Source organism: Somniosus microcephalus, chromosome 2 (assembly GCF_052327205.1).
Source record: "Somniosus microcephalus isolate GS21.2 chromosome 2, FLI_Smic_1.0, whole genome shotgun sequence".
Classification (NCBI taxonomy): Eukaryota; Metazoa; Chordata; class Chondrichthyes; order Squaliformes; family Somniosidae; genus Somniosus; species Somniosus microcephalus.
In genome coordinates this window covers 386629648-386655842 of record NC_140988.1, presented here as the reverse complement: position 1 = coordinate 386655842, position 26195 = coordinate 386629648, and the positions used below count along the sequence as shown (strand labels likewise).

Sequence of the window (26195 nt, the reverse complement as noted above, 5' to 3'; positions counted from 1 at the left end):
CATTGAGAATGACTATTTTGGGAACTGCCTCCCCGGTTTAGCGCCAGGATTCTCCCCAGATAAACTGGGTTTATAACACACTATTCACATGGTTAGTGCCCTGAGGCACTTTAGAGAGTAGAATGAGATGCCAAATAGTAATACTGTACTCAGAAAGACGCAATGGACACAAGTAACACTGCCCCTTCACTGGACAGCTGCTGACGATAACCTTCAATCCGCCCTCACAACAGATGTCAAGCCAGCTCGTTCTTCAAGGTGAGAAATGACCCTGGATGATAATCCTGAGATTTATTCTCCTTTTTGTTTCTTATCCGGCTCCCGACATTAAATTACTTGGTTTTATTACCCCATTGTCTTCTATTTGCAAACGTGAGCTATTGGAGCTTGATAGACAAACATGCTCACACGTGTCGCCTAGAAACACAAACAAATTGATTTTTTGTTAAACAGTGAGGATATTGCACCTTGAGATCCAATCCATGTGCTGCCGTCAAAAATGGGTGAATAGTTTAGGGTCTGGTCATTACAAGGACAATGTTGAAGGATAAAGGACCGACTGAAAGGTTGCTGCTGAATTTAGCAAAGACCAACTTTCCAATGTTGATACCAGGTAAACAATAGCACAAGGCAATTTTGATTTACGCCCTCCAATTTCTCAGTAGTGCATCAAGAACTTGCATTGATAGACCTTTCACAACATCAGGACATCCCAAAGCACTTTACAGCCAATGAAGCACTTCCTTAAAGTGTAATCGCTGCTGCAATGTCGGAAACGCAGCAGCCAATTTGCGCACAGCAAGCTCCCACAAATAACGATGAAATAATGACCAGATAATCTGTCTTTTTAGTGATGTTGGTTGAGGGATAAATGTTGGCCCAGGGGAACTCCCCTACCCTTCTTCAAAATACTGGCCATGGGATCTTTTAAGTCCACCTGAGAGGACAGATGGAGCCTTGGTTTAACGTCTCATCCGAAAGACGGCACCTCCGACAGTGCCGCACTCCCTCAGTATGGCACTGAAGTGTCAGCTTAGAGTACGTGCTACCACTGGGCCACGCAGGCACCTAAATCAAACAGCTAGATGATTTTAAAAGCACGGGATAATGGAACAAGAAACCTGAATGGGTTTCAAGAAGGAACTAGACAGGTTCTTATCAACAAATGGGATTCAGGGTTATTAGAAACGCACCAAGGGAATACAGTGGATAGGTGGGCTCATCAGAACATATGAACATAAGAAATAGGAGCAGGAGTCGGCCATTCGGCCCCTCGGGCCTGCTCCGCTGTTCAATAAGATCATAACTGATCTGATCTTGGCCTCAACTCCACTTCCCTGCCCGCTCCCCATAACGCTCGACTCCCTTATCGTTCAGAAATCTGTCTATCTCCATCTTCAATATATTCAATGACCCAACCTCCACAGCTCTCTGTGGAAGAGAATTCCAAAGATTCACGACCCTCTGAGAAGAAATTCCTTCTCATTTCCGATTTAAAAGGGTGCTCCCTTATTCTGAAATTATGCCCCCTAGCAGGCAGGTAGTGCAGGGGTCCCCTGTGACCATCCCCGTCTCAAACAGATATACCGCTTTGGACATTGGTGAGGGAGATGCTTATCAGAGGAAAGCAGCATCAGCCAACTTCCTGGCACCGTGGGTGGTTCTGCTGCACAGGACGGGAGGGAAAAGAGCGAGAGAGCTATAGTGATAGGGGATTCTATTGTAAGGGGAATAGATAGGCGTTTCTGCGGCCGCAAACGAGACTCCAGGATGGTATGTTGCCTCCCTGGTGCAAGGGTCAAGGATGTCTCGGAGCGGCTACAGAGCATTTTGGAAGGGGAGGGTGAACAGCCATTTGTCGTTGTGCATATAGGTACCAACGATATAGGTAAAAACCGGGATGAGGTCCTAAAAGCTGAATATAGGGAGTTAGGAGGTAAATTTTAAAAAGGGCCAGGTCTCTCCAGACGTTGCCGATAACCCAGACCCTTGAATCTGGGAATTCGATTCGTGCCTCTTCTCAGCATCATCGGCAGCACTTGAATATCTTCCTTGTGTCTCGGTAACCAGAACTGGACACAGTGCTCAAGGTGGGACTGACCGGAACTGGACACAGTGCTCAAGGTGGGACTGACCGGAACTGGACACAGTGCTCAAGGTGGGTCTGACCAGAACTGGACACAGTGCTCAAGGTGGGACTGACCAGAACTGGACACAGTGCTCAAGGTGGGTCTGACCAGAACTGGACACAGTGCTCAAGGTGGGACTGAACAGAACTGGACACAGTGCTCAAGGTGCGGTCTGACCAGAACTGGACACAGTGCTCAAGGTGGATCTGACCAGAACTGGACACAGTGCTCAAGGTGGGACTGACCAGAACTGGACACAGTGCTCAAGGAGCGGTCTGACCAGAGACCCTGTACAGTGTGACCGTTATCCCCTGACTTTTATTCTACTGTTCTAACGATGCTGTTCAACATATTATGGGCTTTGTTCACTGTTCCTCTGCATTGGTTGGACATGTTGGCTGTCCATTCGACGGAGACTCCTAGGTCTCGTTCAGCATCATCCTTATCTGTTTTAATACCATTCATGAAGTATGTGTTTTATCTACTTTTCCTTCCTGTTTACTGTACCTTACACTGTAAATTCCACCTTCCGTTGTTCTGCACACTTGCAAATTATGTCCACCTCATTCTATCATTTCGGAGCTGCCCCCTCCAACTCCCGAGCTCCTCCGAGTTTGATATCATCATCAAATTCAACCAGTTTACATTGAGTTTCTGCATCCAAGCCATTGACGCAAGTTCGAGACAGTAATAATCCCAGCACTGAGCCCTATGGCACCCCACTCAGTACTTCCGTCCACCTCTAAGAAGTACCACCTGACAGCCAAGGGAAACCTCACAGATCTGTAAAATGGCATGCTGTCTCGAGTTATGTTGGTCTCCTACCCTAGAACAGGTGCCCAGCTCTTTGCTGTAAAGTGCTGATAAAGGGCCTGTGAAGGAAGTAAGTATTCAGAGGGGAATCATGGAACCTCATGTAATGGGAGTGGTCTGTATTAAGCCAAGTGCATTGTAACACAGCGCTGATACCTCCCACGTGTTATACTCCAGCTAGTAATAATGCTAAGGGCCGCTCCACGGCCCAAAGTTCCTGGGGTGGGTCTTTCCTCTTCCACCCCTCTGCCCCAATCAAAATTTACATGTCCTGGCCTGCTCGAATGAAGAGGCCATGTTTGAATGTGACCTGATTGGACCGAACCAGATCTGATCAATTAGGACAAAATGTTCCTCGTGAATCTGTGCTTATGGTGCCTGTACCCAACGCGAGGCACAGCCTGTACCCAGCGCAAGGTGGTGCCTGTACCCAGCATGGGGCAGTGCCTGTACCCAGCGCGGGGCGGTGCCTGTACCCAGCGTGGGGCGGTTCCTGTACCCAGCGCGAGGCGGTGCCTGTACCCAGCGCTAGGCGGTGCCTGTACCCAGCGCTGGGCGGTGCCTGTACCCAGCGCTGGGCGGTGCCTGTACCCAATGTGGGCCAATGCCTGTACCCAGCACGAGGCGGTGCCTGTACCCAGCACGAGGCGGTGCCTGTACCCAGCGCAGGGCGGTGCCTGTACCCAGCGCAGGGCGGTGCCTGTACCCAGCACGAGGCAGTGCCTGTACCCAGCGCGGGGCGGTGCCTGTACCCAGCACTAGGCGGTGCCTGTACCCAGCACGAGGCGGTGCCTGTACCCAGCGCGAGGCGGTGCCTGTACCCAGCGCGAGGCGGTGGCTGTACCCAGCGCGGGGCGGTGCCTGTACCCAGCGCGGGGCGGTGCCTGTACCCAGCGCGGGGCGGTGCCTGTACCCAGCGTGGGGCGGTGCCTGTACCCAGCGCGAGGCGGTGCCTGTACCCAGCGCAGGACGGTGCGTGTACGCAGCGCGAGGCGGTGCCTGTACCCAGCGCAGGGTGGTGCCTGCACACACAGCGAGGCAGTGGCTGTACCCAGAGCGAGGCGGTGCCTGTACCCAGCGCGGGGCGGTGCCTGTACCCAGCGCGGGGCGGTGCCTGTACCCAGCGCGGGGCGGTGCCTGTACCCAGCGCGGGGCGGTGTCTGTAGCCTTCACTTCCCCTCTCCTGAATGTGCTGGCTCTGGCGGGGATTCGGTATTGTTCCACGATGACTGGGCCCTCTCCGATCCTTCACTCATGCGGCCATTCTTAATGTGAGAGTCTAAACAGTGAGGATCACAGGTTATTGAACCATTGGAATTTTCATAGCGAAGCCCAAGCCTATGCTATCACACACATGCACCTTTCCGATGGGGGCACTGGATAGTATTCAGAGCAGCGACCCTGGCTGAGCTATCCTCTCCCTAACCCGGGGGTTTGGACAGTGATCCAAGAGGAGGATCACGGTGTGCACGAAGCTCTGCCAGTTGCTCGAGCTCACGCTGTGAGATTCGGAGCTTGAGGAGCGGCTGGAGTCACTGCAGTGCATCAGGGAGTTCGAGAGTTTCCTGGAAGTGGGTCACCCTACTGCCACAGAAGGTGCAGGAGGTGAGGGAGTGGGTGATCACCAGACAGGGTAGGAGGAAGACTCAGGTAGCGCAGGAATCCCCCAAGCCAGTGGCACTCGCTAACCGGTTTTCAGTTTTGAATACCAGGGAGGTACCAGCTCTTGGTCCGTAGCCCTGCAGGTTACGGCACTTCAAGTGCATATCTAAGAACGTTTTAAATGAGGTGAGGGTTTCTGCCTCTACCACCCTTTCAGGCAGTGAGTTCCAGACCCCCACCACCCTCTGGGTGAAAAAAGTTCTCCTCACCTCCCCTCTAATTCTTCCACCAATTACTTTAAATCTATGCCCCCCTGGTTATTGACCTCTCTGCTAAGGGAAATAGGTCCTTCCTATCCACTCTATCTGGCCCCCTCATAATTTTATACACCTCAATAAGGTCTCCCCTCGGCCTCCTCTGTTCCAAAGAAAACAACCCCAGCCTATCCAATCTTTCCTTGTAACTAAAATAGGTTGGCTCCCATTCCATATGCTCCCTTTTTTAACGATGATGGAGATGACCATGGAAGGATCATTCACATCGATCAGCCTGCGAAACTTTTGACACTTCACACTGTTCTCCAAGTGAAGAGTGCGAAGATATGAAAACAAGCTTTTTACTGAGGTTTAAATGTATTAAAGGGTTCTGATGATTTTATTTGTTTTGATGTAGGAAGAGCAGGATTACTTCACCAATGAGTCCTACACACTGTGGCTAGAGAAGAAGAACCTGCCCAATATAGTGAGGACATCTTCCAGCTTCTACAAGCCGCGCAGGACCGCCGCGGAACAGGTGCTCGAACAGCTGAGGGAGTCGGTGAAGACTGGTGAGACCAGCAGCGGCAAAAAGACGCTCAAAGTCAAGCAGCTCACAAAGCCCAAGGGTCCCTGCCGATCGGAGGGGGGTCCGGGATGGGTAAAGGCTGGGCTGCTGTGGGTGCGAAGTGGGAAGGAGAGGGGGGGTGTCCCCGAGATCCCGGGCTCGCAAACCGTGACCTGCACCACACCTCGCGAGGGCAAGGCCCCCGTCTGCGTGATCAAGCCAATCTGGAACGTCAGTACCAATCCGGCTATGCCCCCGGTGACGGATATCTCCAGACAGGTGGAGGCCAATCCGGATATCAGCCCGGAAATCCTGGTCCAACAGCACGGCTTTGGGCCCTTTCACGAGCTGGCGCTGGACAGCGCGGGCCACCCTGAGCTGAGGGCCAAGGTTGGGATGAGATCGGAGCCCCTGCCAACCCTGCCTTTTGATGTCATCAAGAGGGAGTTGTTCCCGGGTTCCAGTTACCATAGGATAAGGATACCCGAGGAATTCAAGCCGGTGCACGTCATCGACCTTCCCAAGAAACGGCACCTGGTCAAGGCAAAGTCCGAGATAGACATGCACCTGCGCGAGTGGGTGGAGCCGAGCACACCCTGCCTCCCCGCTTCCAGCTCACGCTCCATATGCAAAGTGGAGTCTACTATCCCCACTGCAAGTACCAAAAGGACACCTGGGTCTTTGGACAATCAGTATTTATTTGAAGGTAGAACAAGGAGTCAAAGTCTCAACCATGGCTCAGTAAGTAGCATTCTCGCGACTGAATCATTAGTTTGTGGGTTCAAACCCTACTCCAGAGACCTAAGCCCCGTACTCCAGGCTGACACTCCCAATGCAGCACTGAGGGAATGCTGCACTGTCGGAGGTACCGTCTTTTGGATGAGACGTTAAACTGAGGCCCCGCTGCCCTCTCAGGTGGATGAATAAGATCCCATGGCACTATTCGAAGAAGAGCAGGGGAGTTCCCAACGGTGTCCTGGGCAATATTTACCCATCAACCAGCATCACTATAACAGATTATCTCATTGTCGGTATACACTCTATCCTATCATGGACTCTACCCACCCACAACCCATGGACACTCTCCCCTATCACAGACTCTACCCACCCATTTAATCTCCTCCCACAGCCCATGTACACTCTATCCTATCATGGACTCTACCCTCCCATTTAATCTTCTCCCACAGCCCATGTACACTCTATCCTATCATGGACTCTACCCTCCCATTTAATCTCCTCCCACAGCCCGTGTACACTCTCCCCTATCATGGACTCGATCCACCCATTTAATCTCCTCCCACAGCCCATGTACACTCTCCCCTATCATGGACTCTACCCACCTATTTAATCTCCTCCCACAGCCCATGTACACTCTCCCCTATCATGGACTCTATCCACCCATTTAATCTCCTCCCACAGCCCATGTACACTCTCCCCTATCCTGGACTCTAGCCCGATAAGGCCCATTATTCTTCAGCCGGAGTCCAGGCTGGCTTTGAACCGACGCCTCTGCAATAAAATAGAGCCTCACCAATCTCCAGCCAGAGAGAACTGATCCCCATCAAACGCGACGAGATTTGAGTCCACGTTGCAGTGGTGACTCCAGTATCAGCCAGATCCCTGTCATGGAGTCCGGCCTGTATTTGAACCGAGTCCGACAGGTTAAAGGTTATACGCTGTCTTAACGGACCGACTGTGCAAAGCAGCAGATTATTCTCATCTTACAAATAAAACCTGTGCGGCTCCTGTTCATTCTGTCCTTCAAAGAAATGGGAGGTGAATTAAAATACACACCACACAGAACACATCCTTAAAGAGGGTGTCTTTCCATCCTGCATTCTTTTGGACCAAAAAATATTGTTGCCGAGTTAGCTGATCTAAGTAGAAAGGAGACAAGATCAGCCAGGGTTCTTGTTCCTGATCACTGCCCAGTAAACCCTCGTGTGATACTCAGAATGCCACCTGGTGATGCTTCCCAGAGTGCAACAGTCTGCCAACACGCGGTCTGATCTCTCGAATGAAGACTAGCCCCCACCCCTCTCACCCCACCTTTCGGCCGGCCCGGGAAACACAAGGGAGAGTCGGACACTGTTGGGAGAGAGTTATCGAGGGAGATGACAGCCCTCGAAACCAGCTAGCGAAACTGAGCCTGCCTCATCAGAACAAGCATTTAATCCAGGACTTGAGTAATGGTGTTTGTGTGAGCCTCAATCTAACTGAGAGTTTAACAGTCGAGATACAGTCAGTTTCAGTAACTACCCGCCCGGCACCCTGTTATTGGCTGTATCTCTACTGATGTTAATCCAGCTCCCTCACACTGTCACTCAGTAACCCCTCTCCCCCAGCGCCGTGTATCACTGACTGTATCTCTACTGATGTTAATCCAGCTCCCTCACACTGTCACTCAGTAACCCCTCCCCCAGTGCCCTGTGTTACTGACTGTATCTCTACTGACGTTAATCCAGCTCCCTCACACTGTCACTCAGTAACCCCTCCCCCCAGCACCCTGTGTTACTGACTGTATCTCTACTGATGTTAATCCAGCTCCCTCACACTGTCACTCAGTAACCCCTCTCCCCCAGCACCCTGTGTTACTGACTGTATCTCTACTGATGTTAATCCAGCTCCCTCACACTGTCACTCAGTAACCCCTCCCCCCAGTGCTCTGTGTTACTGACTGTATCTCTACTGATGTTAATCCAGCTCCCTCACACTGTCACTCAGTAACCCCTCCCCCCAGCACCCTGTGTTACTGACTGTACCTCTACTGATGTTAATATTACTCCCTTCTAGTGTTAGCCTCAGCACAACACAATGGAAGTTCTGCCGATTGGAAAGCAAAAATTCAACAGAAAGTGCGGAGGTTTTTTTGGAAGGAGCGGAGGTGGAGAGACACCACATTTTAAGTAGAATTGAAGTGAAATTTGCATTAAACTGAGCAAGGTTTACTGGAAGCATCAATGACCATGTACAGCAATCATCCACTCCATTATAAAATGGCAACGTTTACATTTAATACATCGCGTGGGGAGCTCCGATGGAGACCCCTCCAAATGGAACAAGATTTGTTTTTTGTTGTGTGTTTCAAGTCCTTCTAAATTTCAAAATCTGTGCAAAAATAATGCGTTTAAAATCACCTTCCAACAGAAATTCCTTCAGGGAGGAGGGACCATTTAAAGAAAAAAAAATCAAACATTAATTCCAAATTAAAGTCCAAGGCAGGAGCTCATCATCCTCCGTGTTATTCAGTTTCTTGGTCTCTCTGCTCCCTCCCCTCCTCCATCCTCTCCATCAGTTCTGCTACTGCTCGTGAACGTATACACTCGGTGACTGTCAGTACATCTTCTGTCGACTGGGCAGGATTGCCTCTTTGATGAAGGTGAAGATCACTCGGATACCCGATCGCTTACTCCTCTTACCCTTTGTGAAGTAGTTCGACACGACGTCATCTGTGGAAAATCAAGGAAACTATAAGCCAACCAATTAACCCACCAAACTATAAACTAACTATTTAACTCACAAACCAATCCACAAACCAACCATTCAACCCATGAACCAATCGATCAATCCACCAACCATTCAACCCATGAACCAATCGATCAATCCACCAACCATTCAACCCTCGGGGGAGAGCAGCAGCGGAGGAGGTGAGCCCGGTATAAAAACCGGCGCGAAGGCAGAGGCCCAACCAGTTCGGGGGAGAGCAGCAGCGGAGGAGGTGAGCCCGGTATAAAAACCGGCGCGAAGGCAGAGGCGAGACCAAATCAACAGCAGAGGAGAGAGGTAAAAAGTAATCAGTGTGTGACGTCACCAGGGAGCAGGTAAGTGATTGGTTGGTGAGTAGTTCTCTCTTTTCAATACAAGCTTGACTTCTGTGGTGTTAAATTTCTAGGGTCTCTGGTGTAGTGGGGACAGTTGGTAAATAAAGCGCCCTAGAGTATACCTGTAACTGGGGTATTGAATAAATTTTTTAATTAATTAAAGGAGTAAGTCATGGGAGGAGAGCTCAGACCCGTGTTCTGCTCCTCTTGCTCCATGTGGGAAATCAGGGACGCTGCCAGTGTCCCTGACGACCATGTGTGCGGGAAATGCATCCAGCTGCAGCTACTTGCAGACCGCATTGCGGCGCTCGAGCTGCAGGTGGATGAATTTTGGAGCATGCGCGATGCTGAGAGGCTCGTGGATAGCACGTTTAGCGAGTTGTTCACGCCTCAGGGCAGGGCAGCACAGGGGGTGACCATCAGGCGGAGCAACAAAGGCAGGCAGGTAGTGCAGGGAACCCCTGCGGGCATCCCCCTTTCAAACAAGTATACCGCTTTGGATACTGTTGAGGGGGATGACTCACCAGGGGAAGGCAGCAGCAGCCAACTTCCTGGCACTGGGGGTGCTCCTGCTGCCCAGGAAGGGGGGAAAAAGAGTGGGAGAGCAATAGTGGTCGGGGATTCTATAGTAAGGGGAACAGATAGGCGTTTCTGTGGCCGTAGACGTGAATCCAGGATGGTTTGTTGCCTCCCTGGTGCCAGGGTCAAGGATGTCACTGAGCGGCTGCAGGGCATTCTGGAGGGGGAGGGTGAACAGCCAATGGTCGTGGTCCACATTGGTACCAACGACATAGGTAAAAAGAGGGATGAGGTCCTGCATCAAGAATTTAGGGAGCTAGGTAACAGATTAAAGAGCAGGACCTCAAAGGTTGTAATCTCTGGATTACTCCCAGTGCCACGTGCTAGTAAGTATAGGAATGGGAGGATAGAGCAGATGAATGCGTGGCTAAAGAGTTGGTGTAGGGGGGAGGGTTTTACTTTCCTGGATCACTGGGCCTGCTTCTGGGAAAGGTGGGACTTGTACAAGTCGGACGGGTTGCACCTGAACCAGAGCGGGACAAATATCCTTGCGGGGAGGTTTGCTAGCACTGTTGGGGGGGGTTGAAACTAACTTGGCAGGGGGATGGGATACAGAGGGGAGCTGAAATAGGGGGGGATGTGCTGCCAATTATAGAGAAAAAAACAAGTCAGCTTGGTAGACAGGGCAAATATATAAGGGCAAGGCTGGATGGCATCTATTTTAATGCAAGGAGTCTTGCAAATAAGGTGGATGAACTGAAGGTGTTGATAAACACATGGGAGTATGATATTGTTGCTATCACGGAGACATGGTTGAGGGAAGGGCAAGACTGGCAGCTCAATATTCCGGGGTACAGAATCTTCAGGCGAGACAGAGGGGGAGGTATAAGAGGAGGGGGTGTCGCAATATTAATTAAGGAGTCAATTACTGCAGTAAGGAGGGATGATATATTAGCAGGGTCCTCTAATGAGGCCATATGGGTGGAGCTTAAAAACAAAAAGGGGGCAAGCACTTTGCTGGGAGTGTACTATAGGCCTCCAAACAGTTAGGGGGAGATAGAGGAACAGATATGTAGGCAAATCTCAGAGAAATGTGCAAATAATAGGGTAATAATAATGGGGGATTTCAACTTCCCCAATATTAACTGGGATAGTCAGAGTGTGAAAGGCTCAGAGGGTGTAGAATTCTTAAAGTGCATCCAGGAGAGCTTTTTGAGCCAGCATGTAGAAAGTCCTACAAGAGAGGGGGCGGTACTGGACCTAATTCTAGGGAATGTGGCCGGCCAAGTGGAAAAAGTGCTAGTAGGTGAGCACTTTGGTGATAGTGACCATAATATGGTAAGATTTAAGGTGGCCATGGAAAAGGACAGGGATGGGCCGGAAATAAAGGTTCTAAATTGGGGGAAGGCCGATTTTAATAGGATAAGGCAGGATCTGGCCAAAATGGACTGGGATCAGCTACTTGTAGGAAAATCCGCATCGGAGCAATGGGAGGCTTTCAGAAGGGAGATTGAGATCATACAATGGCAACATGTTCCCGTAAAGGTCAAGGGTGGTTCCAAAAACCACAGGGAACCTTGGATGTCAGGGGATATACGAGAATGGATTAGGAAAAAAAGGAGGGCTTTTGGTAGATACAAAAGGCTAAAGACGGAGGAAGCCCTAGAGGAGTACAAAAAGTGCAGGGGGATACTTAAAAAAGAAATTAGGAGATCAAGGAGGGGCCATGAAATAACACTGGCAAGCAAAATAAAGGAAAATCCGAAGATGTTTTATAAGTATATTAAGGGTAAGAGGATAACTAGGGAAAAAATAGGGCCCATTAGGGACAAAAGTGGCAATCTGTGTGTGGAGCCGGAAGATGTAGGAGGGGTTCTAAATGAATTTTTTGCATCTGTTTTCACTATGGAGAAGGACGATGTAGACATAGAAATAGGGCGGGGGGACTGTGATATGCTCGAACATATTAACATCGAGAGGGAGGAGGTATTGGCGGTTTTAGCTGGCCTAAAAATGGATAAATCCCCAGGCCCGGATGAAATGTATCCCAGGCTGCTGTGTGAGGCAAAGGAGGAGATTGCGGGGGCTCTAACACATATATTCAGGACCTCTCTGGCCACAGGGGATGTGCCAGAGGACTGGAGAACCGCTAATGTAGTACCATTATTCAAGAAGGGTAGTAGGGAAAAACCGGGGAACTACAGGCCAGTGAGCCTAACATCAGTGGTAGGAAAATTATTGGAAAAAATCCTGAGGGACAAAATTTGTCTCCACTTGGAGAGGCAAGGATTAATCAGGGATAGTCAACATGGCTTTGTCAAGGGAAGATCATGTCTGACTAATTTGATTGAATTTTTTGAGGGGGTGACTAGGTGTGTGGATGAGGGTAACGCAGTGGATGTGGTATACATGGATTTCAGTAAGGCCTTCGATAAAGTCCCGCACAGGAGACTGGTCAAGAAGGTAAGAGCCCATGGAATCCAGGGTGCCTTGGCACATTGGATACAAAACTGGCTTAGTGGCAGAAGGCAGAGGGTGATGGTCGAAGGTTGTTTTTGTGACTGGAAGCCTGTGGCCAGTGGGGTACCACAGGGATCGGTGCTGGGTCCCTTGCTGTTTGTGGTCTACATTAATGACTTGGATATGAATGTAAAGGGTATGATCAGTAAGTTCGCGGATGATACAAAAATTGGTAGGGTGGTAAATAGCGAGGAGGGTAGCCTCAGTCTGCAGGACGATATAGATGGGTTGGTCAGATGGGCGGAACAGTGGCAAATGGAATTTAACCCGGAAAAGTGCGAGGTGATGCACTTTGGGGGGACTAACAAGGCAAAGGAATACACAATGAATGGAAAGACCCTAGGCAAGACGGAGGGTCAGAGGGATCTGGGTGTGCAAGTACACAGATCCCTGAAGGCGGCGGAACAGGTGGATAAGGTGGTAAAAAAGGCATATGGGATACTTGCCTTCATTAGCCGAGGCATTGAATATAAGAGCAAGGCGGTTATGATGGAGCTGTATAAAACACTGGTTAGGCCACAGCTGGAATACTGTGTGCAGTTCTGGTCGCCACACTACAGGAAGGATGTGATCGCGTTAGAGAGGGTGCAGAGGAGGTTCACCAGGATGTTACCAGGGCTGGAGCGCTTCAGCTATGAAGAGAGACTGGGCAGATTGGGTTTGTTTTCCTTGGAGCTGAGGAGGCTGAGGGGGGACATGATTGAGGTGTACAAAATTATGAGGGGCATAGATAGGATGGATGCTGAGGAGCTTTTTCCCTTAGTAGAGGGGTCAATAACTAGGGGGCATAGATTCAAGGTAAAGGGCGGGAGGTTTAGAGGGGATTTGAGAAAGAACTTTTTCACCCAGAGGGTGGTTGGAGTCTGGAACTCACTGCCTGAAAGGGTTGTGGAGGCAGAAACCCTCACAACATTTAAGACAAACCAACCATTCAGCCCATGAACCAATCGATCAATCCACCAACCATTCAACCCATGAACCAATCGATCAATCCACCAACCATTCAACCCATGAACCAATCGACCAATCCACCAACCAACCAACCATTCAACCCATGAACCAATCCACCAACCAACCATTCAACCCATGAACCAATCGACCAATCCACCAACCAACCCTTCAACCCATGAACCAATCGACCAATCCACCAACCAACCCTTCAACCCATGAACCAATCGACCAATCAACCAACCATTCAACCCATGAACCAATCGACCAATCAACCAACCATTCAACCCATGAACCAATCGACCAAACCATAAACTAACCACTCAACCAGTAAATTAACCATTCAGCCCATAAACTGATCAACCAAACTACCATTCAACCCATTAACCGATCCACCAAACCAAAAACCTGCCGACAGTATTAAGGACGGGCGTCTCGACACTCACCTCCGTGCTGAATTGTGGACGGAAGGACGTTCTCTCCAGCGGACAGTGACACAAAGAAGGAGAAAGGGGATATCCACAGGCACAGTGTGAAGTAAGCTAGTACCTGGACAGAACACAGGAGAACGAGGCGTTTGAGTAACCAAAATATTAACCGAGTAACCAAACGAATGACCGAATAACCAACAATAGGTTTCCAATCCAATGTATAAACCCTTCGCTGTAGCTTTTCCAATGCCAAGGTAACTAGAATCAAACAGGAGCAGGAAAAAGCCACCGGTCCATTCGTTCCACACAATCCGGCAGCAATTCCTCCTCCTGGACTTCACTCAATCGTCCAACCTCCCGACAGAGCCAAACAACCACAGATGGACTTCCAAGATCTCCAGAAACTGCCCCAACACCAACTGGCACTGAGCAAAACATATCTTCATCGTCACTGGATCAAAATCCTGAGATTCCCTACCTAACAGCACTATGGGAGCACCTTCACCACATGAACTGCAGCAGTTCAAGAAGAAGGCGGCTCACCACCCCAAGGGCAACTTGAGATGGGGCAATAAATGTCAGCCTTGCCAGCGACGCCTAAAAACCAACAAAATATAACAAACCCTCTCGCTTGCCCTCAGCATACGGAAGAACACATTGGGAATTCAGACTCTGAGGACACCACACCTGGAACGACTGTCTGCCCATTAGTTTCAAACGGCCGGTAGGTGGTCGGGGCCGTGAGACTGCTCGCCCAACCCACGTGCCGGGACTCCTGTCGCACGAAGCTCTGGGACAAGCCACACCCACTCTCTCCACAGAGACAGAGCCTAGCGGCTCAGGCCCCACTGTGCTTTTACCATCCTTCCCTGGTTAACTTATTGGTGGTTATGTTACTGGACTGGTAATCCAGAGCGCGCGAGTTCAAATCCCACCACGGCCCTTTGAGAATCTGAATTCACTTAATAAAAAGCTGGTCTCAGTAAAAGTGACCACGAAGCTGTCAGATTGTCGTAAGAAAATTAACTGGTTCACTGAAGGCCCTTTAGGGAAGGAAACCTGCCGTCCTTACTCGGTCTGGGCTGATCTGTGACTCCAGTCCCACAACAACATGGTTGATTCTTAGCTGACCCTGAAGAGGCCTAACAAGTCACTCAGTTGTTTCAAACTCTGGGCAACTAAAGATGGGCAATAAATGCTGGTCTTCCAAAGATGCTCACATGACAAAAATGATTTTTTTTTAAATCCACAGCTTAGTTACTTGTTGGGTGATATATTTCCCCTCGACTGACCCCCAGCTTCCTCATTTTTAACTTGTGGGATTCGAACCTTATTTGCTTGGGTCTCTTCACAAGCGAGAAGCTTCAATTGGGACTTGTCATTCTGACACAGTTAAAGGAAGCCACTACACTCAGTGCGTTGGGGTATCTGCGACATCCCACCTTCGCCACTGCCTGAGTGACTCGATGGTCTCCAATCCATCGGAGGGGGTCAAAAGAGCATAAGAAATAGGAGCAGGAGGAGGCCATTCGGCCCCTTGAGCCTGCTTCACCATTTAATGAGATCATGGCTGATCTGATCTTGGGCTCAGCTCCACTTCCCTGCCCGCTCCCCATAACCCTTCACTCCCTTATTGTTCAAAAATCTGTCTCTCTCCACCTTAAATATATTCAGTGACCCAGCCTCCACAGCCCTCTGGGGCAGAGAATTCCAGATTTACGACCCTCAGAGAAGAAATTCCTCATCTCAGTTTTAAATGGGCGACCCCTTATTCTGAAACTATGCCCCCTAGTTCTAGATTCCCCCAGGGGAAACAATGGCCACTCATTTCAGTCTCTTCACACAGAGCGGCTCAACACAACTCAGACAGACACTGCCGCCCACAGTACACTGGCTTACCTCAGTGAAGGGGTAGTACTCTTCGGCAAAGTGTTGAAATGCCAGGTAATGGTTATAGACCACCAGCACTGTGGGAACAAGTAAAACCACCATCAACCTCCACACACACGGCACACTAGTTATATTAAATAATATACATGTCCACAGAGACGTCAGTTCACTGTACAACACTGGGTACAGTACTGGTGGGTACAGGTCTGTCACTGTATAACACTGGGGTACAGTACTGGTGGGGACAGGTCAGTCACAGTATAACACTGGGGTACAGTACTGGTGGGTACAGGTCTGTCACTATATAACACTGAGGTACAGTACTGGTGGGTACAGGTCTGTCACAGTATAACACTGGGGTACAGTACTGGTGGGTACAGGTCTGTCACTGTATAACACTGAGGTACAGTACTGGTGGGTACAGGTCTGTCACTGTATAACACTGGGGTACAGTACTGGTGGGTACAGGTCTATACTGCCGTGTTATACAGTGACAGGCCTGTACCCACCAGTACTGTACCCCAGTGTTACAGTGACAGACCTGTACCCACCAGTACTGTACCCGTGTTATACAGTAACAGACCTGTACAAACCAGTACTGCACCCCAGTGTTATACAGTGACCTGTCCCCACCAGTGCTGTACCCCAGTGTTATAGTGAAAGAACTGTACCCACCACTACTGTACCCCAGTGTTATACAGTGATAGACCTGTACCCACCAGTACTGTACCCGTGTTATACAGTGACAGACCTGCACCCACCAGTACTGTACCCCAGTGTTATAGTGACAGACCTGTACCCACCAGTACTGTACCCGTGTTATACAGTAACAGACCTGTACAAACCAGTACTGCACCCCAGTGTTATAGTGACAGACCTGTCCCCACCAGTGCTGTACCCCAGTGTCATAGTGAAAGAACTGTACCCACCAGTACTGTACCCGTGTTATACAGTGACAGACCTGTCCCCACCAGTGCTGTACCCCAGTGTTATAGTGAAAGAACTGTACCCACCAGTACTGCACCCCAGTGTTAAACAGTGACAGACCTGTCCCCACCAGTGCTGTACCCGTGTTATAGTGAAATAACTGTACCCACCAGTACTGTACCCCAGTGTTATACAGTGATAGACCTGTACCCACCAGTACTATACCCGTGTTATACAGTGACAGACCTGTACCCACCAGTACTGTACCCCAGTGTTATACAGTGACAGACCTGTCCCCACCAGTACTGTACCCCAGTGTTAGTGGCAGACCTGTACCCACCAGTACTGTACCCCAGTGGTTACAGTGACAGACCTGTACCCACCAGTACTGTAACCCAGTGTTATACAGTGACAGACCTGTCCCCACCAGTACTGTGCCCCAGTGTTATACTGTGACAGACCTGTATTCACCAGTACTGTACCCCAGTGGGGAGTGAAGGGTAGCGGCATTGAGCGGGTGCCCGTACCCCAGCCACAGTCACGCACTGATGAGCCAATTGGCAAAGAAGAAGACAGGGTCATACACCAAGCACTGAGATGGGTACTTACCGCAGGACAATATAAAATTGGGTGATGTGAGCAGGATGTATGGAAACGTCTGTAAAAGACCAAAGTAGACGAGGTTTGTGAAGAGTCCGACTCCAATCATTAACATGGGGAAATTCTCGAAGAGGTAGAGACCAACCAGCACTCCCGTGGAGAACTGAGGAGTCAAGAAAGAGATTTGAAGACAAACAACAACTTGCATTTATAGATCACCATTAATGTAGAAACACATAGAATTACATCGAGTTACAGCAAGTCTACAGCACAGAAACAAGTCATCCACCGAACTGGTCCATGCCGGTGTTTATGCTCCACACGAGCCTCCTCCCTCCCCTCTTCATCTCACCCCATCAACATATCCTCCTATTCCTTTCTCCCTCATGTGCTTATCAAGCCCTGGACCTTGTCCAACAGGTACAAGGTACTTGCTGCCTGTATGGATGAGGAAAAGGACTACAGGGAGGATGGGCAAACTGACCAGGGCACCGTGGTTCAGGGGGCCATCCAAGTGGGGGGAGAAGGAAGGAATGTGGTAGTCGTAGGGGACAGTATAGTCAGGGGATAGATACTGTTCTCTGCAGCCATGAAAGAGAGTCCTGTTGCCTGCCAGGGTTAAGGATATCTCCTTGCGGCTGGAGAAGAACTTGGAGTGGAAGGAGGAGGATCCAGTTGTTGTGGTCCATGTTGGACCCAACGACATAGGTAGAACTAAGAATGAGGTTCTGCTGAGGGAGTTTGAGGAGCTAGGGTCTAAATTAATTAATAAGCAGAAGCATAAGGGTAATAATCTCTGGATTACTACCTGAGCCACGTGCAAATAATAGGGTCAAGCAGATCAGAGAGTTAAATGCGTGGCTCAAAGAGTGGTGTGGGAAAAAGGGGTTTCAATTCATGGGGCACTGGCACCAGTACTGGGGAAAGAGGGAGCGTCCTGGCGAATTGAATAACTAGGGCTGTAGATAGGGCTTTAAACTAAAAAAAAGGGGGGGGGGGGAGGGGTCAGGTGAGGGGAAATTTAGAAATCTAAAGAGAAAGGTCAAGGCAATAGAGCAGGGTCGCGATTTGGGTAAAAATAAGCAGAGTGTGACAGGAAGGGACAGAGAGTTTAACGGTAGCAGTGCAGCAGAGAATAAGGTCAAAGCAGGGAATAATGGTAAAAAATGTTTTTAATTAAAGGCTCTTTATCTGAATGCACGAAGCATTCGTAACAAGATAGACGAACTAGAGGCACAAATAGAGATAAATGGATTTGATCTAATAGCCATTACAGAGACGTGGTTGCAAGGTGACCAAGGTTGGGAACTAAATGTTCCAGGGTACTTGACATTTCGAAAAGACAGGCATAATGGAAAAGGAGGGGGAGTAGCCTGATAATAAAGGATGACATAAGGACAGAAGCGAGAAAAGATCTCGGCTCGGAAGATCAGGAAGTAGAATCAGTATGGGTGGAGATAAGGAATAACAAGGGGCAGAAGACACTGGTAGGGGTAGTATATAGGCCTCCTAACAGTAGCTATACCGTTGGACAGAATATTAATCAAGAAATAGTAGGAGCTTGCAACAAAGGTAATGCAATAAACGTGGGGGACTTTAATCTTCATATAGACTGGACAGATCAAATTGGCAAAGGTAGTCGGGAGGACGAGTTCATGGAATGCATTCGGGACAGTTTCCTAGAACAATATGTCATGGAACCAACCAGGGAACAGGCTATTATAGATCTTGTATTGTGTAATGAGACAGGGTTAATTAGCAATCTCATAGTAAAGGATCCTCTGGGGCAGAGTGATCATAATATGATAGAATTTCACATTAATTTTGAGAGTGACTTGCCTAAGTCTGAAACTAGAGTCTTAAACTTAAATAAAGCCAATTACATAGGTATGAGGGGTGAGTTGGCTAAGGCAGATTGGAAAAATAGATTAAAAGGTATAGCGGTAGGTAAGCAGAGGCTAGCATTTAAAGAAATATTTCATAATTCTCAACAAAAATACATTCCATTGAGAAACAAAAACTCCACAGGAAAAGTGATCCAACCGTGGCTAACTAAAAAAAGTTAAGGATAGCGTTAGTTTAAAAGAAGCAGCTTATAATGTTGCAAAGAATAATAGTAGGCCTGAGGATTGGGAGAGTTTCAGAAACCAGCAAAGGTTGACCAAAAAATTGATAAAAAGGTTAAAAATAGAATGAGAGAAAACTAGCAAGAAATATAAAAGCAGATTGTAAGAGTTTCTACAAGTATGTAAAAAGGAAAAGAGTAGCAAAGGTAAACGTTGGTCCCTTAGAGGCTGAGACAGGGGAAATTATTATGGGGAATAAGGAAATGGCAGAAACGTTAAACATATATTTTGTATCTGTCTTCTCAGTAGAAGACACAAAAAGCATAGCAAAAATGGTGGGGAACCAAGGGTCTAATGAGAGTGAGGAACTGAACGTAATTAATGTAAGTAGAGAAAAAGTACTAGAGAAACTAATGGGACTAAAAGCCGATAAATCCCCTGGACCTGACGGCCTACATCCTAGGGTTCGAAAAGAGGTGGCTGAAGAGATAGTGGATGCATTGGTTTTGATCTTCCAAAATTCCCCAGATTCTAGAATGGTCCCAGCAGATTGGAAGGTCACAAATGTAGCACCGTTATTCAAGAAAGGAGGGAGAGAAAAAACAGGGAACTACAGGCCAGCTAGCCTGACATCAGTCACCGGGAAAATGCTGGAATGCATTGTTAAGGAAGTGGTATCAGGGCACTGAGAAAATCATAACATGATTAGACAGAGTCAACATGGTTTTAGGAAAGGGAAATCGTGTTTGACAAATTTATTAGAGTTTTTTGAGGATGTAACTAGCAGGGTAGATAAAGGGGAACCAGTGGATGTAGTATATTTGGATTTCCGAAAGGCATTCGAGAAGGTGCCACATAAAAGATTATTACACAAGATTAGGACTCATGGGGTTGGGGGTAATATAGTAGCATGGATAGAGGATTGGAAAACAGAGAGTAGGGATAAACGGATCTTTTTCAGGTTGGCAGGCTGTAACTAGTGGGGTGCCGCAAGGATCAGTGTTGGGGCCTCAGCTATTTACAATCTATATTAATGACCTAGATGAAGGGACCGAGTGTAATGTATCCAAGTTTGCTGACGATACAAAGCTAGGTGGGACAGTAAGCTGTGAGGAGAACACAGAGTCTGCAAAGGGATATAGATAGACTGAGTGAGTGGGCAGTAAGGTGGCAGATGGAGTATAATGTAGGGAAATGTGAGGTTATTCACTTTGGTAGGAAGAATAGAAAAACAGAATATTTTTTAAATGGTGAGAAACTTTCAAATGTTGGTGTTCAGAGAGATTTAGGTCCTCGTGCAAGAAACACAGAGAGTTAGCATGCAGGTACAGCGAGCAATAAGGAAGGCAAATGGCATGTTGGCCTTTATTGCAAGGGGTTGGAGTATAAGAGTGAGGAAGTCTTGCTCCAATTGTACAGGGCCTTGGTGAGACCACACCTGGAGCACTGGGCACAGTTCTGGTCTCCTTATCCAAGGAAGGATATACTTGCCTTGGAGGCGGTGCAACGAAGGTTCACTAGATTGATTCCTGGGGTGAGAGGGTTGTCCTATGAGGAGAGATTGTGTAGAATGGGCCGATACTCTCTGGAGTTTAGAAGAATGAGAGGTGATCTCATTGAAACATACAAGATTCTGAGGGGGATTGACAGGGTAGATGCTGAGAGGTTGTTTCCCCTGGCTGGAGTGTCTAGAACTAGGGGGCATAGTCTCAGGATAAGGGGTCGGCCATTTAAGACTGAGATGAGGAGGAATTTCTTCACTCAGAGGGTTGTGAATCTTTGGAATTCTCTGCCCCAGAGGGCTGTGAATGCTGAGTCGTTGAGTATATTCAAGGCTGAGATCGATAGATTTTTGGACTCTCGGTGAATCGAGGGATATGGAGATCGGGCGGGAAAGTGGAGTTGAAGTCAAAGATCAGCCATGATCTTACTGAATGGTGGAGGAGGCTCGAGGGGCCGAATGGCTGACTCCTGCTCTTACTTCTTTATGTTATGTTCCCTTTAAATGTATCTCTGCTATTCTCCTCAACCACTCCCTGTGGTAGCGAGTTCCACATTCTCACCACTCTCTGGGTAAAGAAGTTTCTCCTCAATTCCTGATTGGATTTATTAGTGACTATCTTATATTGATGGCCCCTAGTTCTGGTCTCCCCCACAAGTGGAAACTCCTTCTCTACGTCTACCCTATCGAACCCTTTCATAATCTTAAAGACCTCGATCAGGTCACCCCTTAGTCTTCTCTTTTCTAGAGAAAGGAGCCCCGGCCTGTTCAGTCTTTCCTGTTAGTTATAACCTCCCAGTTCTGGCATCATTCTAGTGAATCTTATTTGCACCTGCTTCAGTGACTCTACATCCTTTTTGTAATATGGAGACCAAAACTGTTCCCTATACATCAAGTGTGGTCTAACGGCCCGACACACTTCACAGCGGGAGAAATGGGCACAAAGCGGCATTGAGAGCGCGAGGCCGAGGCAGCTCAAGGCTCTGCCCGCAACTGTATGGTGATAGGACAGGGAGGGGGTGTAAGGGAGAGCAACCGAGGGCATGGGGTGGCGTGTAAGGGCCAGGAGACTGCAGCGGTAGGATGGGACAAGGCCTTGGAGGGGTTTGAATTTGACGTGTTTGGAGCAAGTGGGAGGGAATAGGCTTATAGGCGCGGGGGACGGAGTGCAGACAGGTCACGAGTTCTGGACGGTCGGGTTTTGCGTAGGGCGGGGCTCGGGGGGAGGGGGCCATCGAGGTGGGCGCAAAGGAAGTGAAGTGTCAGCTGAGGATCGTGCGAGGACTGAGGGTCGGTGTGGTGGTGGATAGTATGTGGTTGGAAGCTCTGTTGTGGATTGAACCAGACACCCAGGTTAGGCAGCACCTGGTTCAGCCTCAGCGGGCAGCTTTGCCGGTGTTGGTGGCAACAAATTTCATGGGTGCCGAAGAGGTCAAGTGAAAGAAACATAGAAAACAGGAGCAGGAGTAGGCCATTCGGCCCCTCGAGCCTGCTCCGCCATTCAGTGAGTTCATGGCTGATCATCCAAATTCAGTACCCGGTACCTGCCTTCTCCCCACATCCCTTGATCCCTTTAGCCTTAAGAAACATATCTAACTCCTTGAATATATTTAATGAATTGGCCTCCACTGCCTTCTGTGGTAGAGAATTCCACAGGTTCACCACTCTCTGGGTGAAGAAATTCCTTCCTCATCTCTGTCCTAAATGGCTTACCCCTTATCCTTAGGCTGTGACCCCTGGTTCTGGACTCCCCGACCATCGGGAACATCCTTCCTGCATCTAGTCTGTCTAGTCCTGTTAGAATTTTATAAGTTTCAATGAGATCCCCTCTCATTGCTTCTAAACTCCAGCGAGTATAAGCCCAATCGACCCAATCTCTCCTCATACGTCATTCCTGCCATCCCAGGTATCAGCCTGGTGAATCTTCGCTGCACTCCCTCCATGGCAAGAACATCCTTCCTCAGATAAGGCGACCAAAACTGCACACAATACTCAAGATGTGGTCTCACCAAGGCCCTGTACAACTGCAGCAAGACATCCTTGTTCCTGTACTCGAACCCTCTCACTATGATGGCCAACATACCATTTGTCTTCTTAACCGCCTGCTGCACCTGCATGCTTACCTTCAGCGACTGGTGCACAAGGACACCCAGGTCTCGTTGCACTTCCCCTTCTCCCAATCTATTGCCATTCAGATCTGCCTTCCTGTTTTTGCCACCAAAGTGGATAACCTCGCATTTATCCACGTTATACTGCATCTGCCATGCTTCTGCCCAATCACCCAACCTGTCCAAACCTGAAAGGAGGGTCAGAGGCCACGACTAGGGATGGATCATAAAAATCAGCCTTGCCAGCGACATAGACAGATTGGTGAAATGGGCAGACACATGGCAGATGCAATTTAATGAGGGTAAGTGTGAAGTGATGCACGAGAGGCAGTATAATCTAAATGGTACTGTTTTGAGGGGTGTGCAAGAACAGAGGGACCTGTTCACAAATCTTTGAAGGTGGCAGGGTAAGTTGATGAGGCAGTTAAGAAAGCGAATGTGATACTTGGTTTTGTAAATAGGGGCATTGAATACAAAAACAAGGAAGTCATCAAAACCTTCACAAATCACTGGTTGGGCCCCAGCTGGAGTATTGTGGACAATTCCGGCACCGCACTTTAGGAAGGATGTCAAGGCCTTGGAGAGGGTGCAGGGGAGATTTACCAGAATGGTCCCGGGGATGAGGGATTTCAGTTATGTGGAGAGGCTGGAATTATTCTCCTTAGAGCAGGGAAGATTCAGGGGAGATTTAATAGAGGTATTGAAAATTATGAGCAGTTTGGATAGAGCAAGTTGGGAGAAACTGTTTCCTCTGGCACGGGGTCAGTAACCAGAGGTCATCGACTTAAAATAATTGGCAGAAGAACTAGAGGAGAAATGAGGACATTTGTTTTCCACACAGAGGGTTGATATGATCTGGAATGCACTCCCTGAAAGGGTGGTGCAATTGGATTTCATAGGAACAGAAGCCGGCCATTCAGCCCCTCGAGCCTGTTCCGCCATTCAGTGACTGATCTGTGACCTAACTCCATAGACCCGCCTTTGCCCCATATCCTTCAATACCTTTGGTTCACAAAAGCTAGCAATCTCCGATTTAAAATTAACAATTGATCTAGCATTGATTGCCGTTTGCGGAAGAGAGTTCCACACTTCTACCACCCTTTGTGTGTAGAAGTGTTTCCTAATTTCACTCCTGAAAGGTCTGGCTCTAATGTTTAGACTCTGCCCCCTCGTCCTAGAATCCCCAACCAGCAGAAATAGTTTCTCTCTATCGACCCTATCTGTTCCCCTTAATATCCTGAAAACTTCGATCAGATCACCCGTAACCTTCTAAACTCCAGGGAATACAACCCTAGTTTGTGTAAGCTCACCTCGTAACTTAACCCTTGGAGTCTGGGTATCATTTCAAAAGGCAACTGGACATGCACTGTGCCCAGCTACGAGGGAATTCCTGCCCAGTGATCAGGAGAGGGAACCCCAGTTACCCTGTCTGCTGTGTCCCACAATCCCAGTGTAAACAAGGATCCCACCCACCCACCCCCAGTGCTCACAGCCCCAGCCCTCCCCCCCAGTCACGTGCGAGACACTCACCCATATCATATACTTGATGATACGACTGGTGATGACCGTGTATTCTTCTATTAATTCTGCCAGATAGTACAAGCCTGCAGCTGTTGACAGAGAGAGACACACACGTTACATACCGGCAACCCGATCCAATGCAAAGGGTGGGTGGGGGGGGAGCGAGAGAGAAGAGGGGGAGCGAGCAGGAGGGGGGGGGCGAGAAGGGGGGGAGGGGGCGAGAAGGGGGGAGAGGGCGAGAAGGGGGGGAGCGAGCAGGAGGGGGGGGCGAGAAGGGGGGGAGGGGGCGAGAAGGGGGGAGAGGGCGAGAAGGGGGAGAGAGGGCGAGAAGGGGGGGAGAGAGCGAGAAGGGGGGGAGAGAGCGAGAAGGGGGGGAGAGAGCGAGAAGGGGGGGGAGAGAGCGAGAAGGGGGGAGAGGGCGAGAAGGGGGGAGAGAGGGCGAGAAGGGGGGGAGAGAGCGAGAAGGGGGGAAAGAGCGAGAAGGGGGGGAGAGAGCGAGAAGGGGGGAGAGCGCGAGAAGGGGGGAGAGAGCGAGAAGGGGGGAGAGAGCGAGAAGGGGGGAGAGAGCGAGAAGGGGGGGTTAGAGCGAGAAGGGGGGGAGAGAGCGAGAAGGGGGGAGAGAGCGAGAAGGGGGGAGAGAGCGAGAAGGGGGGAGAGAGCGAGAAGGGAGGAGAGAGCGAGAAGGGGGGGAGAGAGCGAGAAGGGGGGGAGAGAGCGAGAAGGGGGGAGAGAGCGAGAAGGGGGGAGAGAGCGAGAAGGGAGGAGAGAGCGAGAAGGGGGGGAGAGAGCGAGAAGGGGGGAGAGAGCGAGAAGGGGGGAGAGAGCGAGAAGGGGGGAGAGAGCGAGAAGGGGGGAGAGAGCGAGAAGTGGGGAGAGAGCGAGAAGGGGGGAGAGAGCGAGAAGGGGGGAGAGAGCGAGAACGGGGGGAGCGAGCGAGAAGGGGGGAGAGAGCGAGAAGGGGGGAGTGAGCGAGAAGGGGGGAGAGAGCGAGAAGGGGGGAGAGAGCGAGAAGGGGGGAGAGAGCGAGAAGGGGGGAGAGAGCGAGAAGGGGGGAGAGAGCGAGAAGGGGGGAGAGCGCGAGAAGGGGGGAGAGAGCGAGAAGGGGGAGAGAGCAAGAAGGGGGGAGAGCGCGAGAAGGGGGGAGAGAGCGAGAAGGGGGGAGAGCGCGAGAAGGGGGGAGAGAGCGAGAAGGGGGGAGAGAGCGAGAAGGGGGAGAGAGCGAGAAGGGGGGAGAGAGCGAGAAGTGGGGAGCGAGCGAGAAGGGGGGGAGAGCGAGAAGGGGGGAGAGAGCGAGAAGGGGGGAGAGAGCGAGAAGGGGGGAGAGAGCGAGAAGGGGGAGAGAGCGAGAAGGGGGAGAGAGCGAGAAGGGGGGAGAGAGCGAGAAGGGGGGAGAGAGAGAGAAGGGGGGAGAGAGCGAGAAGGGGGAGAGAGCGAGAAGGGGGGAGAGCGAGAAGGGGGGAGAGAGCGAGAAGGGGGGGTTCAGAAAAAGGGAGAGACGTTCAAATAAATGGGGCTGGCATCTATCTCAGGTCCTGCAACGTGCTTGTATGAGACTGGAGGCCGCACTCCTAATAAAAGAGAGAGACTTCAATTGATGCTCATTACATAGAACGTACAACACAGGAACAGGTCATCCGGCCCAACAGATCCTTGCTGGCGTTTATGCTCCACACGAGCCTCCTCCCACCCCTCTTCATCTCACTCCATCAACATATCCTTCTATTCCTTTCTCCCTCATGTGTTTATCCAGCTTCCCCTTAAATGCATCTGTACTATTCTCCTCAACCACTCCCTGTGGGAGCGAGTTCCACATTCTCACCACTCTCTGGGTAAAGAAGTTTCTCCTGAATTCCCTATTGGATTTATTAGTGACTATCTTATATTGATGGCCTCTAGTTCTGGTCTTGTCTGCAAGTGGAAACATTCTCTCTGCCTACCCCATCGAACCCTTTATCTTAAAGACCTCTATCAGGTCTC

The 26195-nt window shown here is 49.7% G+C and overlaps 2 protein-coding genes across 2 annotated transcripts; one reads left to right on the top strand and one right to left on the bottom strand.

Moving 5' to 3' along the window:
• Positions 1-2599: 2599 nt before the first annotated feature.
• Positions 2600-6488, top strand: LOC147123852 (uncharacterized). Its single transcript, XM_086004698.1, has 2 exons — positions 2600-2632; positions 5217-6488. Exons 1-2 carry the CDS (start codon positions 2600-2602, stop codon positions 6255-6257), a joined length of 1074 nt encoding a protein of 357 aa, XP_085860824.1. The 3' UTR covers positions 6258-6488.
• Positions 6489-8295: 1807 nt separating this feature from the next.
• On the bottom strand, positions 8296-24318 carry LOC147123851 (protein TEX261-like). The gene is made up of 5 exons (XM_085976407.1): positions 24228-24318; positions 17032-17185; positions 15505-15572; positions 13621-13723; positions 8296-8815 (listed from the first exon to the last, which is right to left on the bottom strand). The coding sequence occupies exons 1-5, from the start codon at positions 24234-24236 to the stop codon at positions 8700-8702; spliced, it is 450 nt and encodes a 149-aa protein (XP_085832533.1). The 5' UTR covers positions 24237-24318; the 3' UTR covers positions 8296-8699.
• Between the last annotated feature and the right edge of the window lie 1877 nt (positions 24319-26195).

What these genes read in the sequence shown, in the direction of transcription:
- LOC147123852 (XM_086004698.1), top strand. Translation starts at nt 2,600, where the DNA reads ATGTGTTTTATCTACTTTTCCTTCCTGTTTACT. An exon ending in ACTTTTCCTTCCTGTTTACT is followed by an intron (nt 2,633 to 5,216) that starts GTACCTTACACT and finishes GTTTTGATGTAG; the next exon opens with GAAGAGCAGGATTACTTCAC.
- LOC147123851 (XM_085976407.1), bottom strand. An exon ending in CAATTTTATATTGTCCTGCG is followed by an intron (nt 15,573 to 17,031) that starts GTAAGTACCCAT and finishes TTGTTCCCACAG; the next exon opens with TGCTGGTGGTCTATAACCAT. An exon ending in AGTACTACCCCTTCACTGAG is followed by an intron (nt 13,724 to 15,504) that starts GTAAGCCAGTGT and finishes TGTTCTGTCCAG; the next exon opens with GTACTAGCTTACTTCACACT.